This window comes from Zootermopsis nevadensis, unplaced genomic scaffold, assembly GCF_977971745.1.
Source record: "Zootermopsis nevadensis isolate Lab colony 2312 unplaced genomic scaffold, Znev_1.0 Znev_ptg000004l, whole genome shotgun sequence".
NCBI classification, from domain to species: Eukaryota; Metazoa; Arthropoda; class Insecta; order Blattodea; family Termopsidae; genus Zootermopsis; species Zootermopsis nevadensis.
The window spans coordinates 803559-826190 of NW_028259136.1; the positions used below are offsets into that span (position 1 = coordinate 803559).

A 22632-nucleotide genomic window follows, 5' to 3' on the forward strand; every position below is an offset into this window, starting at 1 on the left:
GCTTTTGAATAGGGTTTACTGCACAACTGTTTCCCCTGTCGCAAGTCATTAACAGGAAATGCTAGCAAAATCGATGTCTCTCTGACAGTCATCAGATCTGATATATAATATGTTGTGAACGTAGTCACAGAAAAGTTGCATGACTCTGTCCACCTTTAACCCAGAACCCCTGCACTCTGTGGCTCACACATGACAATGTGTGGTCCGTCTGTATGATCAATTACGCTAATATTTTATAGGCGTAGACAGGATCAGTAACTGTAAATGGTATGAACAAGGGAGCCGGCGTATATGCCGCTTGTCTATCTACAGAATTGAACATAAATCATTCTCTAATTTTGGTCTTTCCATCAATATTCTAATTTATTTATTCGTTGATTGATTAATTAAAGCCGTTGAATTCTGTCTAATGAAAGACTGATGATGGGTTAGGTCTGCATATCGTAATGAGTGACGGCACAATGCAGTGAAAATTTTACTAGGACTGTCAGTCAGTAAGGAATTCCGAATCGATATCAGAGGTGTTTATATTGATATCTATTTGTTTAATCGATTTAGGGATTTTTAAATTGCTCAAGCAGTTAATTAAATTTAGTGTTAAACCTTGCGTATTGCCTTTACATGTATGGTTTATTCAAATCTCCACCTTACTTAAATAAAAGTTACATTGGCAGTTTGTACTTACATTATTAATATTTTTAGTGCGTAATCAATAGAATTAAGTCTTCAATGTTGTATATCGTTTTATTTTTATAAAAATGTTGGTTAATCAAATAGCTTTTCCTAAGCAATAGCTTGTTGAGCGACTCATCATTTTCTGCAACGGACGGAGTTCCGGTCTGTGAATGAATGCCTAAAACATGTTTTAATCAGTTCTCCTATTTTCTTCACTGACATCCTGAAGCTCAGATAGTGGTCGTCATTACTCCTAAGGGTGGGTAATACCGGTCAAACCAACAGTCCACAGATCAGGAGAAAATCCCTGCTAGGAATTCGATATACGCGCATGCGCAAGATTTCGCGGTGAGTGACGACCGATCCTAAAAGCATTCGTTCCACAACCACTGAACGAACAACAGACGACAGGATTTCATGTGTTCTAATGGGTACAGCTTTAAGTTTACCTCACAGCGGCACAGTGATTTAATCTAGAATATTATCACAACACCCACAGAACACATTACAAGTGCGCTCACTACACGCTACTCTTAACTGCTTGATGTTTTCAGTCTGTGTGTAGTAGCGTAAAACTCTGACGTATCACACTTCCCACCAATAGCAGCCCTCTAGTCCAGCTGATAAGTAACATTCCCCCCGCACCGCACCAGAAACGACTTCCCTCAGCAGGGTTTTTCTCGTGATCTGTGGACAGTAGTTCCTCAGTTATTACTTCCCAGAATAATTTTACTGTGTTGAACGTATTTTATACTGCATACTTTATAATGTTGTTTAACCTAGACACTTCTTAATGTGTGAATGAATTTTAATTAAGTAGGTTAGAGATTTATCTAGGTTAATTTGAGGAGGTGTGGTGTTACACAAATTAACAAAGGCTTTCTCTGATCCTGTTCAACATTGTAGTGTTTGAAGATGTAAGAGTTGAACTTAACAGTTTTCCGTGACCATTTTCAAGAAACGAATTGCATTCATGTGGAAACGCCTCAAAAACATTACTGGCCTACTTTAGCAACAACAAAAAAACTCGTCTAAATACTAAAACTCGTGAATGAAATACGTGTCAATTTGAATGTGCCTATGTAGAAGCTAGCAGCAATTAATATATAAAAAGAAGTAGTTGTTAAAGTTCCTGAATAAGCCAAATGCCCATAGTGAAATATTAAATCTGAACAATGTAGCGTGTTAATTCGAATCTTCTTCTCTGTTATCATATTAAAACAGTTTGCACTCCTGTTACAGTTAAAATGCACGGAGCAGTTAACAGATTATTCATTTACTGCCTTGGCTGTGCGCGTATTTTGGTCTGGTCTTTCAATTACTTCATAAATCCCGTGAGCATAGCGATAATAAATCCAGTAAACTACGGCACTGGAAAAACTAGTATAAAATATGTTATAAATTGACTTTTATAAATAACTTATTGTATTCACAGTTTATAAAGTTGTCTCTGTGTCTCGAATTAAGACACATTAGTTTGATTAGTTAGTAATTTAAGCTTAAATTATTGAAGTTCTGTTGCAAACTCACGATTAAACGGAACAGAAGTGTATATGATGATTATCTTCGTATTCGTAGGGGGTTGGAAAGCTCAGAATCAATTAGTTAGAGCATAAAGTTGGATGCCTCTCCCGGTGGTCGCGTAGTAAAGTACCCACGCGGTCTTGGATCGCTTGAATGTCGATATCGAAGGTTCGAATCCTTTTCGGAACATTGATGATATCTGTTTTCCTTTGTTGGTAAAGACGTTAAAATGGTTTGGTTCCCTGTGCAGTCCTCTTCCTTATCGGAAGTGGGATTTAGGTACCTTTTTCTTTTCAGCAGACCAAGGTTCGAATGTGACTGTGATATCAGGTGCTTTTAGGAGTAGTTCTAAATTCTGTGTCTGCATATACAGTGATCGAAGAATTATATATACCATTCCTAACACGTAAACCATTAATAAAAAGCATATTCATTGAATGTTAAGTAATATCACTCATTTTTCGGAACAGTGGGTTATATTGTTTTGTCATTCTCTAGCGGATATGTTTCAAATGATCGTTTTGTTTATATGTCATAGACTTCCGTTCAATGAAATTGTCAGACCTCATCACGTACTGCTGTGTCCTCTGGCTGTGTATTCATGTTAGGGCAATATGGCACAGTGGAGCTGGAGATGGCAGATGCTTTATACACGGTAACATGCAATATTTTAAGACTTTAGTGCTCCCAGCTGTTCTGCAGCGCTGGTCTTTCAAAGCTTTTTATTTTGCTTTCAGAAATATCGTCTTCGTTAACTGAATCACTTTGTGTCCGATCGACTCTAAAAATCTGTTCAATTCATGTAAAACAAAAAGAGGTATACTGTACGGTAATTTACAAATCCAGATTCCATCAACTGGGCAGTGAAAGAGTTCTGCATGACTTTGATTCGATTACTGTGAAATTGGAGTCTGCTACAATTACGATCAACCGATCGCCAATTAGTAGAAATGAATAGAAATTCTAAATAAGAGTTAATTATGGCGCCCACACCATGAAAATGTCATGCGTAGAGAGAAAACGAGATGTGTCTACTACAGAACCCAGTTATTTAAAATTCGAAGTGCACTGCCCCTGAATCTTGCAATAGTAGATACAGTTCTGTACATCGAGCTATCAGTGTGTCAAAAACGAGTGTAGAAATTGACAACCTTAGAGCAGCCCCTTCTTTAGTGCGAATGTAAAATAATTCAATTCATTTATTTAAGCGCATGACAACAGCCAGATAAGGCCAATTACAGCCGAGCACTGAACAACAGTACAGGATAAAATATAATTTGCTGAAATCTAAATTTACAAGTGCCTTAAAAATGAAGAAGTAACATTGGGAAACGAACAAAACATAACCCAGATGTACAATATGAAAGTTACAAGTATAATTCAATTAAAATAATGATAATAAATTGTACAATGTAAAAGCAAAAGTAATCCCGATAATTATAGAAGCAACTGGAACTGTATCCAAGTCACTCAGAAGATATTTGTCCAACTTCAGAAATTCAGAAAACTGCCATTTTAGGATCTTCATACATCATTCGAAAGACGCTGTCGTAAAATATATAATAATACCTCATTAACACATTAAAAACAAATTGTATTTCGGAAATAGCTGCTGCATTATGTACCTCAGTGGCAAGGTTTGTCTCGGGTACATAGAAGTAAATGCCCTATAAAGTGGTGAATATATGGAATAATAATAACAACAATAATATTAATGTACACATTCTACGTCATTCAATATGCAAGACATTAAGCATTGAAATAACAGAACACTGGTAAATCGCATGTAAATCGGTATGTGATTATAAAGATACAACAGTAGGCCTACGTAGAAATTAAGGGGTACAGACATAATAATTATAACAAGGTCCAGTGACGATACATAGTAGTGAAACTTTGGGTTGAATAAAAATATCTTTGCGTTTCTTTAATAGCGAATATTGATTCTTTACTAACTGGATGTGTAGCGATACTGTGTAAACCGTTGCTGTTTTTAACGTCGAGTGTAATATAATTTGTAAGGTCGATGCCTATTTTAAGACACTGTATTAACATTCGCCGGGAGAAACGCATAAAAGCGACAAAAATACTGAAACACGCTTTGCAGGTGTGGTACAAGACAGACTGCATAGCTCGACACAGAGCAGCTTCATTGATGCTCTCTTCATGTCGCATGTCGCAATGGAGTGACCGACTAATTCTAGCCTGTGGTATTCTGTGACAATTTTAACAATGTCGTCCAACAAGTTGCGAAAAGCAATTATGCAAATCGATGGGGTGGCAGTGAAACCCAGTAACAACTCCCGTAGCGAGGGGTGTGTTCACTCGCACATTGCCATTTATTTCTATTTTTCAGCTTTGACAGTGACTGTACTTCGCACGAAGCAGATTTAAATTACTGTGTGCGCATTTGGCATCCTCCTTAATTTTCTTACATGCGACAGACATGCTACCTAAAATCAAGATATTTTAAAATTATAAAAAATTGAAGTTATAAATCAAATTATGTCTACAGAATAATGAACTTTAGTAAAAGAAGCTATAGTTCCATAAATTTGACTAAATTATTAAAGCTACAGCTCATAAGGCAATGATGTGTTGTTGATTAAGATTTTGATCAAAGTGGTATTGCGAAAAATGTTCCATAATGGATAGAATACTTTTAATAGTACTGAATCCATTTTATTTCTGCAGGAAAATGTGTGCATTTGGTTACGGGCTTAGATAAACACTTTCCACTGTGCTTCACAAAACTCGCTTTGCAGGGTTTTTTCCTCTTGAAAAATTAGATTCGTTTTAAATTGAATATTAACCGAGATACAAAACTGCAACGAATTAAGCTTGATAGTAAAGACTAATTGGTTTTAAGTAGGATTTGAGGTTCTCACAGCGGTGAGTATAAAATTGGTTGTCTTCTAGCTTGAGTGCCCTGTAGTGAGTGTAGTAGAAGTTTACCAACGTATCAGAAGTCCTTGTTGCCCTAATGATAGAGGCAGCAAAGACCTGTAAAACTTTCGTAAACTAATTCTGAATCGCCCTAATGATGGAGGCAGTAAGGACCTCAGAAACGTCGGTAAACTTCTACCATACTACACGGCACTACAACCCAGAAGGCAGCCATCATTTATTGGTTTTAAGCTCGATTTCAGAGAAATGGTATGAATATGTGAAGTAGCTTTAACTGACTAAGGAAAAGATTTAATGGGATTGTTCGTTTTTACAACTGTGTATATAGTATCGCAGCTACAAAAATATTATTTTGAAAGTAGCGGAATTTTTCGTTTTTAATTATGTATGAGCGGCTACATTTGAGTTTAATAGTCTTACTGCTACTTTTTCCTCCTTACCTTTTGAGGTTAATGGTGTGACCTACACAAGTGGTAGAAAGAGATCTCGAATTTTGCCCCTGGGCATTTTACCGATCATGATTTGGAAGGTGGATATAGCTAAAGACTTAAATTTAAATTATTCCATGTGCCCTCGTGTATAATATATAATGTTTATTGTGAATGTTCAATGTGAATATTACTTCGGCATCGTAATGATGACTGCGATGCCGGTTATAGTGACAAAATTTATTTCTAAAACCAAAGTTTATTATTTATAAATGGGGTGACTTGTAATACAGAACTTCATAAGTGACTCCCTCGAACAGACTTCGTTTTGAGAAAATAATAGTCAAACATTAATTTATGTACATTACGCCATTTCTGTGTCGTCATAATAATTACATTTCATCTTACAGTTGTAACAGTTTTGGACCAGTCTATAATCTTAGCAATGTAAACTTGACCATTTTGCTTTTAAGTATAATTTGGAAGTTGTTTTTAACAAAAGTGAGTTGTTTAAAGGTAATAATCGAGTCCTTTAAAAGCATTTTCAAGAGAAAAGTGACTGAGATAGCTGGCTAATGAGATTAAATCCAGCACTCCAGTAACAGGACATGAGCTACCTTCGAACTACCACACTTCAGTTCACCCAAATACAGAGATTAAATCATCTTTTTGTTCATACTTCAGCTTCATTTTGCAGTGTTCAAAGTCCAAAACATATGTACTGGTAGCGTAGTCGCAGAAAGCATTTTATTTTATGTGATGAAGTCGTAGCTAGCAAAGACTAGGTCATGTATGAAAAGTACAAGGACATGTGACACAAAGAGTCTTTCAAACTACGTCTTTTTTATGTTTTAGATGGTGTTAAATTTGCAAACATCTTTCCGCGCTGCTGGCGACACTAGCGATTGCATAAATTTCGTTGTCAGTGCAAGAAGACTGAACTAGTTAGAATTAGAAATTCAATTTCTCTGTAATTACATTCAGCAAAGTAGAATTATTTTCGTTTTAATTCGGCGTTAGTGACACCGCGTTAAAATCCAGAAAGACAGAGATAGAATAATTCGCGTATTTTGTGAATAAGCCTTCCCCACAGCTAATGTGAAGAAAGGACCGTGAACAGTAAGATCTGAAATAAATCACACCAGCAAGAAAAACGAGCCAACTAAGTCCACCAAGTAAAGTCCTTTTTCAGATATTATAGCCACTCGGCTTATCTATAAACTCCCATTTCATGAAACCGGAAGGTTTATTATTATTTTCGCAAGATCCTGCTTCTGGGCCCCATCTTCAGCCACTTGAATCCACTCCACACCTTCATATCAATTTCAACGTCAACTTTCCATCTACACCTTGGTCTCTCAAGTGGTCTCTTCCCAACAGATTTTACGGCTAATAATGTGTATGAATTTCTAGCTTATCCTCAGTGATTTAAGAGAGAATGCAAAGTATCAAATAGCCTTTTGTCTGTTGACTCAAATTTGACCACGTTTTGACTCGATTTGTCTCCTTTGCTGCCCTTCGCATTTCTTAAGTTACGTCAGTTCCATTCGCTATGTCTGTTGTATGTAATGCAGCAATGTAGCGAGATGAACGTGGAGCAAAGGAAATATTAGTAGAATGCTGATGGTCAAATGAGAGTTTAGATTAATATACGTTTCACTTAAAGTTGATGTGTATCTGAAGAGATAAGTACACATAGATAGGGATGTATAAATACAACTTGTGAATCAATGTGGCCGAAAATGAACTGCGACAACGAAATTTAGAACGGCAGAGACCGTGTTATTTTACTGTAGGAACTTTCGCTTTCTGTTCCTCCTGTATACATGAAGTGGGTTAATGAACATCCGAATTGGATGGTGTTTTTATGATACTGCGTAGCCGGCCCCTGCCACTGGCTGAATAGCTGCTAATAATTGCAGTTAGAATATGCACATAGAATACACACCGGAATGAAATGCCGGCACAATTTTCTTACCCTTATTTCTCGAAAATGTCCTCCGAGTGCTGCAGAGGCCATACAGGAAATGGGCCGTTAACGCCCAAAGACGTCTAGGTAGCGTCGCGGTGTGAAGATTATGGAGGTTCTAAAAGTCTGTAGGAGTATATATATCATCTCTCACTCAGCGCTTGCTGGGGGAAGTTAATGAAAGCGTCTAGTTGGGTTGATGAAGACTGCGTGGAAGATGTGGGAAATTTTCTTCAGCAAGCGAGGAAACTGGCCGCGAATTGAATTTTCCTTCCAAAGCTGCACTAAAGCTTTCTTTCTTGTATTTCTTCAGCGCTGGAATCTGTAACGCAGAAGAAACAAAATGCCTGATGGGCATTAGAGATTGCTGCAACTGAAGTTGTTTTTCTGTAATTGATATCTTTACGACTTTGTTTCAGCTGCAAGGTTTAGTGTCTGTGTTTGTAAGTTATTAGGTAATACGGGTATGCGGGAGTCGTCCGGCCTGATTTAAGGGGCTGCCAACAACACTTTTTCGATGGAATGTAAGAAAATTCTAAACCAAGATATTTTTCTCTTCAAACATTTATACCGAGGACTTCCCTTATAAGAAACAGCTGTTCTAACAGATTCGCAGATTCTTGGAAGATGCAGTGGTCGATTTTCCGAAGCAACGATCAGTAACACGAAATTGATTTCGGAATGGGCGTTTAGCAATAGATTGCCCCTTGTAATTTAAAAGAAACACACAAAGCATGTATTGATTATGAACTAAACACTTAATGAAATGTCAAGATCAAAGCTGTGCTAAGTATGAAGGATCAAAGGATTCCCAAACCATTGTGTAAATACAGTTCGTATCTTATATAAATGCGAGATTCGCTATAGAGAAAGATCACTGTGCAAAAAAAGTGAATATATTTGTTTTCCCTTCCTTCCACAAGGGTGCACTCTGACATCAATATTGTTTAATATCTATTTGGAGGAAGCCATAAAGGAATAACAGGGAATGTATAGATTTATTAACAACACAAAAATACATTGTTTACTGTTTGTCGAAGACCGAACAGTAATTGTCTTAACAGATGAAGACACACTAAATCCATCCTATGAAATGTCAGTAACCACACATAAAGAAATACTGAATCTGTAATCCTATTATTAACAGTATTATAAGTAACTTATTAACTGTTGTTATCTTTTATCTCTGCACAATTCTAAATATATGTAAGGCCTTTTTAAAACGTAAGGTGAACATCCTGACCTGATGATTTAGGTTATATACGGACATATTCTACATGAGTAATTTTCCAATTTGAAAACCTCAAATCCTATATACATATACTATATAACGATCCTTTTCTTTTAGGTGCATTTGCATCCTGCTTAGCGCTCATTAAAACTGCTCTGTCCGCCTGGAATGAGCTGATTTCCGTGCCATTTGATGTTGGGGAGTTCCACTAAACTCTGTCAGTGCATTCCATTTTCGATTATAATCCGACAACAATAACGGACAATTGGCACGAGACTTAGGGAGTTTTTTCTCGAGTAACAAATTAGTGGGGAGTACTCTCACGTGGTGAAATATTCTGACATTTAAAAAGGTCAAAGGTTAAATATTGATGACTGTGTGGGAATTATTGCACTTTGTACATGTCCAAACTTATTTTATTGTTTATCGCATTGTGGTCACTGTATGAATTAAACTGTGTAGTGAAACGGCGGTGGTTTAAATCAGTCTTGCACTACAAGGGAATCGTTTATGGTCGCCTCGCGATCAGAATATACACATAATGTGTCTTAAACAATGCGTTATGAAATCATCTTGATTTTAGATGAATGGAAAATTTTCGTTTGGATTATGATCCAGATATTGCTCCCCGTTGCTACTTACGAAATTCCTCATCCCTCTTTTTGACTGAGCTGTCTCCCCTTGTTCTTTGTTTTTCAGTTAAATTAGATGCGGAACATTCTGTATTCGCTGTCACAGAAGCACACCTCAATGCCTTCAGCGCGTCTGATCACCAGACGGGAACCACTATCTTGTAATTAATTACATGTCTGACTTTATTGTGCATCAGTGAGAGAACTAATGATATTGTATTGTCATATAATAGTTTCTGTGCCATTGTCATAGATGGATATGATGGATGTTCAGATAATTACTGCTAATGAATAAGGAAAGAAGGCAGGAACACCGTAAAGTATGAATATATTCGAAATAAATAACCTAACATGCTTTGTCTCAGTTCAGTCCGTTATAATATACGTAAATATTAATTTTTGCATGTTACTTTATATGAAGATGAGACTATCTCTCACCTTAAAGGAAGAACAAAATTTGAGTTATATTTCGATTTTCCGGGACATGACACCGTATAATCATGTGGGTGGTAACCGATGTTTCGGAGGTGTTTCTTTATTCCATGTTGAGAGTTGAAGATAGAGGCAGCAGATTCCTCCGATTTAGATAAAGGATTTGTGTGTGTAAAAGACGTTTTGTTCTAGCAACGGAGCGCAGAGAGCAAACAGTCTGTTAACTTGTGAGCTCGTTGTAAATCAATTTTCTGCAGTTTATTTAAGCACGATCTAACAGAAGTTGTTCTCAGCAGGATGAAGGAATGGGGATTGTTTGTGTTCTTCCCCTTTTTGTGTTCTATTGACTCCCACTACCAGAAACGTGGTTATATGTGATGTTTGCTGTAAGGATGCGTTCCTACCTTCACGGCGAAATAGATTTAAGCCGATACGTTACTTTATGAAATAAAATGTACAGAGTTTTAATTAATTAACTGAATACACTCGCTGTGTCCGTAAACTTGATATTTAAATATTCCGGATCTCAGGTATATTGTATGATAGGTGATTGTTTATAAGTGTAATTAGTGTTCGTAAATTTGTACTATGGCATTGTATTTTGTGAATGTTAATCTTTTTGCTTGAGAACCTTGGGCTAAATTGGATCTTAAGGAAACGTGAGTGAGGAGGTGAATTGCATTTATCGAGCTGGAAATACGATCCAGTGGCTGGCTTATTTTACCATCGAGTTCCATTAAGACATGGAAAGTTTTAATTAGGTCACCGACGATGAGTTGTTGGAAAATAACTGTGCTCCGTATGACCCATTAGTAGTATCATGTGTTTCTTAATCTTTTGCAATAAAATGCAGTTTTTTCAGAGGCTGAGTGTTGATGCTAATCGTGTTAGAGCGGCTAATACTTAAGAAAGCGAAAAATAAAATGTAACTTGTCTTATTTTCGTTGATCAGTGATATTCCATACGCTGAAACATAACAGAACCGTTGTGAATGCATTGGTCGGAATTCAAAATAATGTGGATAAAAACTATATAATATTGTACACTGTCTGGCGGCTGTTATTTTCATTAAAATAATACATTATCACGTCACGCTTTTCACATCTACATGAGTAAATTTTAATATTATAATGCGCAGAGAAGGCTAGATGTCTCGGCCCCTCCAATTATAAAGCAAGCGCTGAAAGACACAGTTCCATTAGCGAGCAGTTTGTTGACAAAATGGAGCTATAAATTTTATTTTCCCACGATACGTAATAAATTCAGAATGTTTCTCTCCCGTTATGCTTCTCTGGTGGAATTAATTTACAATAGTGTACGTTGTCTAAGCAATTTATTTAATTTGAAATGTTAAGAGAACAGTGTAAAATGTTCATTTAAGTACCAGCGTAGATTACACAGGGCGGTCGATGTTTTACTATGCATTGTGTGCCTCTTAGCAGTAACCGAGAACAGTAGTAATTAACACCTAAAAGTATAAAATTGGCTGCCTGTATCCTTAATCTGTATATTACTTCAACTGTTTGTACGTATAATTTTTGGTTTTACCATTAAATTGCACATCTCACTCTTACTACGTAGATGATGTGTAACGAGGATTTTAAACTCTTTACAGCGACCAAGCAACCTAAAGAAATTCAGATAAATTTTAGGTAAGAAGCAACCCATACGGGCACAAGAACAGAGATTCACCTACAAAAAATGCCCGGTTTGTATGCAGTAGTTAACTATTTATATTTAGCAGCGAGCGACTAGCCGAGCAAATTATCCAACACAAAGCTAATTTAAATTCTGCTGTATAATTTTCTGCATAAAGCCGGATTTCTAGTTATCTTACATTTAGACTCCGTAATCCATCATCTTCATCTGCGTCGAGTTAATAGGTTCTTCCATCTTTCCCTAACCTTGGCTCTGCCTCTGCCTTGGTCTGTAATTAAGTATCTGTTTTGGCAGATATGATCGTTACAGAACAAATTGGCTAACTTGATTGTTGAGTTCTGGGGTCTAGGTAGATTCCAACGTTTGGAGAATCATGCTGCTTCCGTATGCAGGGCTGCAGAATCCACAGAACCCAACCCAGAAGACCAACATCTACGCTTTCACCACCGTAAGAACCTCAAATCTCACAGGCCCTATACTTGCAAGTTTGTTGCCTGTGTCGAAAATATTGCACTTCCCTGTCCGGTTGACCCTGTGGGTGTAGAGAATTCTAGCGTGGGTCCTGTTGCCAGTTTCCTTGTGACAACGTCCCCTTCCAGCTGGTTTTTACACAGATGTAAGTTTACTACTCGGCCGCTGATGTTTCTCTGCAGCGATCAAAACGAAGTTAGACTGTCCACTGCTGGGCGGCTACCAGGCGTTTGTTAAACTGGTATCACTCTTAATATTTTGTCTCTAAATTGATGGGTCTTGAGTATATGGTATTACGGAGAATATTCGGATGTAATTGTAAACAGGTGACAAGAATTTCAATAAATTTGTTTAGTGAGCAGCTTTCTTTTTTATTCGCCTAATATTAATAGTAATAATAATAATAAAAATTTGGGTCATCAGATAAGATAAAATGGACGAGGCATGTACACATGAAACTTATAAGAAATATGTACGACTTTAGTCGGAAAACCGGAAAAGGAGAAGATACTTGGAAGATGTAGAAGTAGATGGGACAATAGTATCAAAACGGATATTAAAGGAATTTAGTGTGATAACATGGACTGAACTAGTCAATACGTTAATATACTGTACTGGAGCTGTTTTTAGATGACTTGTCTTCGTATGGCTGTTCTGATGTAGTTTGTCGTCAGTTGTACTTATTGTTCAGATACTTAATGATCATGCAAGTTAATTTTTCTATGTCAGACGCTTTGTATTAATGGCTGTCATTTCTCGGCTGATTGATATCATCCCGTAATGAATGTGGCTGAAGTGTTACCACGCAAGCGAGCTCAAGTCTGGAAACAGCGCTCATGATGGATCCTTCACTGCATGTCCTGTTCTATCGCACGAACCCAGGGTAGACAGAGATGAAACGAAGGACTGCTGGCGAGGCTCTTTTCCACTTCCAAAAAGAAAGACGAAAAATTGAGTTATGTCAAAGTAAAAGTCCCGGAGACGATAAGTTGCTTTTACAACTCTCTCTCTTTCATAACACGGACTGCACTCAAGTTCGTTATTGTATCTTTCAACAACATATGACGCATACAAGAAACCCCTAGTACGATCAGCCGAAGTGCTCCAGTGGTTTGTAGGACGGGTTAGCGAGACTCCACCACTTAAAGGAAGTCGCCTTACATCCAAATAGCAAAAAGGAGCAGAATCGATGTTTATAATCGATTGGGAACAAATGACAACCGTGTGAAATTTGAGCTTTTCACAGCGGTGGGGATAATGACACTGATATTCTGGGCTTCGGCCGACGTTTCGGAGAACCGTGCTGTCTTCATCTTGGCTAAAGTGATACTGCCACCACACGGCACCGAAACACAGAAATGACAAATGGTTTTAATAGGTGATCTACTAAGGGACTGTTGACCCTGCTTCCGGCCCTGCAGATTCCACCAGCTCTTTTCAGTTCACTCGAAGATTCCTCAGTGCCGTTGCATGGAGAGTGGTTGCAAACATCTGCAACAGGCACAATATAATAGTTGCCTTGTGGCTGTAGGGCGCTAGTGAATCTGATGCGCCGAAAGATAAAACCCAAGATTCTGTTACTAAGAAGTATTTATTTTCTATTGCTATGTTTGTATGTTACGCGGAGCATGTTTGGTATTGGCGGACGAGCTGTGACTGACTTTCGACAGTCACGAAAGAACAAAATCGAACAACAATGAATTCTGTTGGAGGAAAATTAGGTAACAAACAGTAACCTACAACTGGGAAACCCGAGTTCAAAATATACGCTTAAAAGAATGCTGTCTACCCTTTTCTTACTCATATAAATGAATTTTATGAAGAAAATCTTCAATTAAATCAATAAAATCTGTGTTTGGTTGATTGAAACATTTACTGGGTGCCTATAGGCGAGAATTACGCAACCGAAATGCCGCGAATTTTTATCAGAAATTGCATGTTCGCACGTTACAGTTAGTAAAAGGCAGTTTTTATCTTCTATCATCAATAGTTTTGTCTTAAGGTCGATCGGAAGGCCAAACTGTGTGTGTATGGGGGGCCTAACGTGTTTAATGTCTTGGTTGCATATTCCTGCATTTTTATAGGGCAAGTATTTGTATGTAGATTCATATTTATGGCCATGCTTAGTTTCTTACCCCCTTTTCGTAAGGCGAGATTTTGTGAAGTGCCGTCATGTGTCTTTGACGAATCATGGTGTGCCGTGGATAAAAATAAAATAAAAAATGTTTGAGGAACATTGCGATACGCGACCGGTTACTGCCAAAAGATTGCTGTCATCTGGGTTGTTGCGCCATGCAGTCTAGTAGACGGGTCCATTGTCCATCCCCCATATAAAAGGAGAGCCGAAAGACCTGGAGAGAAAGAATATTGGCCACGGTAACTTAAATCCTGTGTTTATCATGAATGTGGTTTAAGGAATCATGTATGATGTCCGAGAGAACATGAAGATTAAAAACATTCCACGTGAATCACAAAATACTTTGATAAAGAAATCATTTACTCTATATGAGTTTATTAGTTTCTTAATTCAACTGATTCTGCTGTATACTGTTTTCTTGTGATATATTTTATTGAATCCAAAATTAAAGTTTCCTTCGTCAGTGGTTCTTAGAAATGAGAGAAAATGTGAAATTACTTTATTATCAGTGACATTGTATACCAACGTCTTTACCCAAGTGTCTTGTACTTGTTTCTTTCTTCTCTCTCAATATATGAATTTTCCAGGTTGGTGACTGCAGTATTGAATCAGAAGCGACTCTGTTTACGTTAGTGGGGAATGTTTCGTTTCAAAATAATTTGAGATAACAAACGTACGAGCACACTCTCCAATTTTCTTCCACTTCTCCCTCCTGCTACTCGTTTTGTTTTCACGCGCAAGTTTTCTGATATTCCACCCTAGTGGTAGGGAAAAGCACTAGAAACATAGCAATCACTAACAATTTCATGGCCCCGTGGTTTCCTTCAAACGACTCGCAATCAATATGGATCCACGTCTGGATGTCAAATTAGGTACTTTTTTTAGATATTTTTAAGCAATTCTATGAAGGCAGCAGGCTTTATCCCAAAAGAATGTTGCTTTAAAGATGGCTGTCTTCTGGGTTGTTGCGCCGTGTAGTCTGGTAAAAGTTTACCGACGTTTCAGGAGCCCTTGCTGCCTATATCATCAAGGCGATGATCGGATGTTTACGTGTTAATGCTTCGCATCTTTCAGAATTAAGCAAATGTAAGAAATTATCTTAATGTTTATATAATGCATTGTTACACTTTTCAGTAAAATGTATTCTAAATGCTGCCTTAGATTTTCCTGACATTTTTCACTGACAATTTTCTAGTTTTACGTCGACGCTTAAACACGCTGAAAACGTTAAGATTTCGATTTCGTAGCAGACGGACATAGATGCCTCGGGAGGACAGCGTAGCATTTGTTTTGTAATCTCAGTTTCTGCCTTATCGTACCTCTTTAAACGGCTGCGACAGAAAGAAAACACTGGTAGGTGTAAAATGTCTTGATGTACCCCGTTGTTTGCCTCTTGAAATTTATACTGCAACAGCTCCTAAAGTGTTTTAGCGCCGCTCTGCTGCTGTATCACTCCTGCCCTAGGGCTGTGTTGCGTATTGCCTTCAACTGCTGAATATTTTATAGTCTGTATATCTTGTCGCGTGATGAAGCTCTAACATTAATTCTTTACAACAGTTACAGAAGACAAATTTCCTCCTTTATAGTTCCTTTTGCAGAAAGTCATAACACGTAAAAAATTCTGGAGCTATCCTTTCTAATAAGAAATTGCTTGAAGTAGTACATTTAAATAGCGAATTACAAGCAAAGGACAAGTATCTGTCACCTGTCTTTCAGAGATAAATTATGGTGGTCTGCTGTTGCATAATATATCTTTCCTGGAAGACGTATGAGAAGAAAGTCAATAATACATACGACAAACAGAATATTCTCTTTGTACTACGTTTATTATTTTAGGAATTTCGAAATGAGACGTAGCTGATTTTCCTAATATGTATCCTCAATTCGACCATTTGTAAGACTTTAAGTCTTTGAATATACAAGTATCCGGGATCAAAATATAAATGGCTGTTAATTTAAGAAATATATTCTCAACTCAAGTGGGTCGTATTCAGGATGGTTATTAGAAAATTGTTTTTCTAGAATGGCGGGAAAGTGTAAAAAATTGTTAAAATTATAACAAATCAGTATAAAGATTAACATATGAATTAATATAATTTCTTATATTTTCTTCATTAAAAATACAATAGGATTTCATGTACCGCAACCTCAAATTTAATCTTGTATTCAGGTTATAGTAACTGTGTAATACACGTACATGTAAGTCCCCCTTAACAGCATTACAATGGCAGTGGTTATATTATCCCATAAAGCCCGAGATCTCTTAACAGGGAGTGATCATCGTAACATGGGGACAGTAATAACACACATATTTATAAATAGTACCACGTAATGCCAAAAATCACTTGCCAACAGCAAAAGGTCACAAACTACCCAGACAGTGAACCAACATTGCTTATTATGTTGATAGTTGAGAGATTATTTTCCTCGAATGTGATTATAAAATGAAAAGGTGAATTATAAACGTAAAGGATAAAGCTGAGAGCAGCTGTGACATTGTGGCATGCCGGGACAATGCCTTCAAACGGGGAAGGAATGCAGCTTGTTGAAATGAAGTACAATCATTCTTCAGCCGATTCTGTATGTTTTGCTAATATCTGTTTTTAAAAGTACTGTATGTTAAAGTTCTTCAATCATGCACAAATTATTACATTTACTGGGGCTCAATAACTTACATCACGTTCGAATGACGGAGGCTGATAATGCCAACAATTTTTGCGTAACAACCGCCCAGATGTACAGGTGAACCGGCCGGATATGTCTGAAAGATGGCGGTTATGTCGTATAATGGCCGGCATTGCCTTCCGCTTTCTCAAAAACTAATTTTGTTCTTTTTATCTCAAATCCACTGTATCTCCGAGAATATTTTTTACACCTTACATTTATGTAACTAAACAAAGAATCATAGGCGCCCATTCCTGTAGAGAGAAGTTTTAAAAACTTATTCTTACATAACCAGAAGCTTGGAAAGCAAAACGATATCCTTCCATTCACGCCCTTATTCTAATAACAAACACGCAACGACACAATGCGAATGTACTCCGTGAGCCACACGTATGATTCAGCTGTAGTGACACTTCGAAGTAGAGAATTCGTATGCTTAGGTGGAATTATTTATTTGTTCCTTGTTTCCTTTCTTTCTCTTCATTCTCCTTTCATTTTGAATGTATATATTCTTTCCTCGTGGCATTTCCTTCTCTTTTCAGAATGAGCCTCGACACGATATTTCCCATCAGCTCCGCGGTATCCTGACACCAGTTGTAATAAATGCGACTTCATGTCTTTTGTTGTAGAACCGCCAAGGTCGCTGTACCTCGCAGTGGACGGGCGACGACTGGACCCTGGAAACCTTTTTCTGCCTGTTAAGGAAGGCGCCGAGCTAGCGGTGAGCTGCGTTGTAGAGGGCGGTCATCCCCCCGCGAATCTCGCGTGGCTTCTCATTCCTCACCACACGCCGGGTCTCAACACCAGTGGCGGCAGTCATGCACACAGCAGCGAGGCGCATCTGGCCACCGTGCTCAGGGCGCACCATAACTCCACGGTGACTTGCCTGGCAAGGCACCAGGCACTCACTCACCCCCTCAACCAGTCACTGAAGTTGCACGTGCAATGTGAGTACACAAACTGTAAATTATACTGAACGACACAAAAAATGGCTACAGAGTTTTGGACGCTTCTGCGTGTCTATTATCACGTGCCCTCTTCATCCAATCAGCACCAGTCTCTTGCTGTACTCTCGCGCATGTAGTTGGTGTATAAATTATTCATTTAATTCAATCGAGAATTATAGGTTGGCATACCAGTCCACGATGTTGCAAGATCACTGATTCGTGAGGTATAAGCATTTGAAGTGTGCAAAGAATTGCTTCCCAGGGCAACGTCGCCAACCGCCTTCATTGCTGTGTATCACTTTAGCTCACTGGTAAAGCAACTAACGTGCCCAAGCGGATTATCTTATCTCAGGGACTTGATTCGCTGTTGTCCTCAGATGAATTCTGAAATATTGTCTTCGTTATCGTTTGGCGCGGAATAAAATCAGGTAGAGATTATGGTGATTATTCTTTGATTATTTAGTAATCCCGTTTCAGCTACATACAAATACGTACAAATAGACCATTGACTGAAACAGGAAGATGCTCGTAAATGGTGACACGGTAAGGATTTCGAAGGAACTGATAGTAGACTATTTGAAAGCAGATCTTATTCGACTCATTTACCAGAAGGCGGTGTGTTGCTAGATGAGAGTTAGCTTCAAGTAATGAAATACGAAATGTAGGATGTTTCAGGAAGACACAAGCGAGTGGAACAGGATGTGTGAAAATTAGTTTACTTGCAAACAAGGCAAATCAGAGACGTGAACTTCTTGTCTGTTGAGAGATGTGAACTTGTAGGTAGATACCAGTTTTTTGGAGGAATGTGCATCCTTCGTTTTATTCTTGAAGATGGAGGCAGTATGTTTCCCCGAAACATTAGTGTCCACCTCCAAGTCCAGACGACATTATAACCCAAGACCAATATCAATTCTTCACCGCCGTGACTAACTCCGATCTGAAGATAAACCAAAATTTACGAGGATGAATGGAAATCATAGGCTGTTGTAACGAGATGATGACGATGTTACTACGAGGCTCGTCCACAAAGTAAGTTTCCCTGGGGCCGTTTACAGAAACAAAACACAATTTCATGGAAATATTTATTGCAACAGATACAGCAAGTGTCCAGCTATTTTTCAACATATTCGCCACCGGAATTGAGACATTTGTCATACCGTGGGACAAACTTTTGAATACCTGTGTCGTAGAAGTCTGCCGCCTGGGATTGGAACCACTGTGTGACAACCATCTCCGCCTCTCTTTCATTCTCAAAACGCTGACGCTGACCGGACAGGAATTTCTTGAGGTGTAGGAAAAGATGGAAATCACTGGGAGCGAGGTCCGGGCTGTAGGGTGAATGATTTAACACCTCCCAGCTGAACTCCTGCAGGAGACTTGCTGTCCGTCGAGCCGTGTGCGGCCTAGCGTTATCACTGACCGCACTTCACAGTCGGCGGGAGCTGGAATAAGAACCTCCATCTTCAACAGCTGCAACGATGCTACTGTGAGAACGCGGGAAGTGCCGTTAGTGCATGCGCCATGCTACGTCATTGCTCTATCACGTACGCACAGTCGCTTCGCGCAATATAAGGTTTGCTAACTGTGGGACGAGTGGGAAACTTACTTTGTGGACGCGCCTCGTATTATTATCATCATTATCATTATCATCGTCATCATCGCCATAATATATTTATTAAAATGACACTTTCTTCTACGTATTTAAATAGGGAACAATAGCAATATGCAGTTTCTTAATACTGGATAGGGGATTGGAAAATAAACCCGAAAATCTTAAGGAATAATGATTATGCAGACGTCATGCATACTTGAGTCGTGAGCATTGAACCGGTTGAGTAGTGTATTTTGTACTGAGGAAATAACGAGATAAAAAAACAAATAATAATCTTACACTCTAAACTTCAGAAGCGGCATTATATCTACATTTTATGGTTAGCTTTTGCTAATGGAAATTTGTTATACAACGCCCCAAATCTTTTCTCTTTTACCTCAGCCCATTCAGCTTATAACTGCCAAGCAGCAAAGAAAGAAAAACACGCCATCATTTCCCCATTTAAACTCTGGTTTAATTTAAACTTTCCCGAAGCAAATCCCCTTCCTCATTCTCTGTAAGAACTTCTCGTAGGAGGAAAGTGACGTGGATGGGCTCGGTGCAGATGGCAGTGAAAGTCATAGTCAGTCACCAAGGGAAGGTCCTCAGCATCCAGCACTGCTTGGTGACGACGCGCTCTCCTCTCTCCGCGTGCACTTCTCAAAGTCACTTCCAAACAATTCTGACTCCAAACTCATCCGAACTGTTTCTTCTCCTCTCCTGTTACATCATTGTTCCATAAGAACAGTATGTGACGCTGGTGCAAAAGGGAACTGTTCGGATACCGATATACGACTACTTACATGAAATTGTTCTTTTTTCGAATTTTGTTTATCGTCTGTGTTATAAAATAATAAAACTACAACACACCAGAAGCTGGATTCTGCTTCCATCTTCAGGTAAAAAAGGGAGGGAAAGAGAACAGACAATCTATGTGTTGGGTCTTTTAGTTGAGCGATACCAAATCCAGGTCTGGGGCTAGATCAACTAGGAGGCCCAACAGGTAGGCTGACCTGAAGATGGAAGCAGCGAAACGTTGCTACATGCCCATGAGTTTACACGGTGCCACAATGCATAATATTATCATCTTACTATTTGGAGCTCCATAACCTATTCAGGTGAAACATCGAATTGAATAAACAAACAAAAAATCTCTTTACAGTGCATTGACGATGGCTGATGAATGAAATTATTTCAACCAGACAGATGTTAACTAGTCATATATTGATAACTGATGCTGTCATTCGAAGCTACTGCATAAATCCTTTATATATAAAACACAACGCTGTTCCTCAAGTGAGATAATCATTGATTAATTTTTATTTTAAAAATGTAGCAACAAAATTAATTTTCCTGATAATTTCTTGAACTCTTGTTTTAAAATTAATCAAATCCTATTATTCGCATCCAAAATCATAGCAGCTGAGTTAGACATCTGCTTGCTGGACGAGCGGCATTCGATTCCGAAATAAGTTTTTTCTCCTACCTTCACGTCCAGAACATCTCTGACGCTCACCTAACCAAGGTCAGATTTTGATTTTCTGTGGCCCTGAGTTGTGTTAATCCTCAGAGGTCCCATAGTGATTGAAGAAACATATTTTATAGTGAGGTTTCACGGGAGGGACAATTTTCAAAATTTGCTGTGGTCACCAATGAAGATCCATTGAAAACCTAATAATTGAATTGGGAATAACTATAAGTGGTATTTTTAAGTTTTGTAAGTTCTTAAAGATCTATTATGGGTTTTAAAATGATACTTTTGCATCGTAGCTTATGTCTCTTCATAAAGCCGGTACTGCACCCATTCTTATTAAATCAGAACAGGATATTTTCCCCAGGTTAAACCGGTCTGAGCGTGAAGCTGAACAGTTAAGATTGCAGACAGATTTGTCTGCTATCCATATTACAGTAGTCTTGTGGCAGAAACGGGAAGTCCCTTGCCTTTACAACTGAAAGCACTGTCTTGTGTGTGATTGAAAGGATGCTGAGGTATCACGTGACCTTCCAACAGTGGAGACATGATCTTGGAAACAGACGATATAATTCAATATCTCGAGTGATTGATCAGGTTGGGGCGAAACCCGATAACCGTTGCTCAGCGTTCGAGATGGCTGATGCAGAGTTGTTTACTATGCACAAGCTGCTCGTGGGGTCGAGGCCACTGTCAGAATGCCGATAACCCACGACGAAAGCAGTGTGTGTTCGCGTGCGATCACAGAGAGAAGAAATCCATTGCACAGGTTACAAGCGTGAAGAGTTGGCGAGATTTGTAGTATTAGATGAACGCCGGTTATCTTAGCTGTGAATTTCGATCTTGGCGTTTTGGGTTGTGACACCGTGTGGGATGCATGACCTCTGTTTTCAGAGTGGAAGTGGCGACACATTCCTCTGAAACATCGGCAGCTACCCACAGAACCGCACAACACACATCGGAATTCGGAAGACGAAGATTGAAACATATTTAGAATTTGTGTTACAGTTAAATTACTTAATTAAATAGATTTTACGAAGCTAATACATTAGACATAAAGTTACTGATAAAACGCAGTGTAAAACGAGAAAAATAAGAGGATACACGGGCTTCATATTCAAGATTCCTGTTAATTGGCGCCACAACTATATTAATCTTAATAATTAATTGAGTTCAAAGAGGCGTGATGTTAAGAAGCGCTTACGTTTTAGTCGGAAAAGTTTAAAGGATGAAGCGACTTGTAAAGTCAGCGCTTAGATATGAAAATGGTATTGAAATGAACTTTGAAATATGATGATTGCTTTCCTCTGGGTTGTTGCGCCCTGTAGTCTGGTAAAAGTTTACGTACGTTTCAGAGGTCCTTGCTGTCCAAGAAGACAGCCATCGACAGACTCACCTCCGTTAAACCAAAAATCCTACATTCGAAATCTGATGTCAAAATATTGATAGGTTTCAGCTTCCTCGAAATAGGGTCCACTGTCAGGCTGCGAGGAATACGGTAATGAGCCCTCTGATCTCATAAAATTCGGTAACGTCTTGCCTAGCTGAGCTACTATCAGCTTCTAAATAAATAATGTGCTCCATGCATTAGTTGTCAGAGGTGTACAGCAGTCGGATCGTCACATAACCGATTTGTGTACGGATCCGCTTTTACCAAGTTCATTCATATCGGTTTCCAAACATTTACATTAATTTAAGCCTAGTAATTCTGAACTAAAACACACATTGTGTGCTGCAGAGATTCTCCTAATGGACTGCTATGGATATTGATAATTTGCTTGCCACATAAAAGCCGTGAATATATTACAGTATAATTGATGTTCGTTTATTAAATAGCGCGGATTAAAGACAGAGTGTACACTGTTATGTGCTACACTCCTGAGCCAGCCATACT

At 38.4% G+C, this 22632-nt stretch overlaps 1 protein-coding gene across 4 annotated transcripts in view; it reads left to right on the top strand.

Moving 5' to 3' along the window:
* Positions 1-22632, top strand: part of tei (irregular chiasm C-roughest protein teiresias) — a 289615-nt gene that overhangs the window by 180740 nt on the left and 86243 nt on the right. For all 4 annotated transcript variants that reach the window (XM_087342789.1, XM_022079783.2, XM_022079785.1 and 1 more), the window contains one exon: positions 17359-17676. In XM_087342789.1, coding sequence (XP_087198915.1) covers positions 17359-17676 — 318 coding nt within the window. The remainder of the gene's footprint in view (positions 1-17358; positions 17677-22632) is intronic.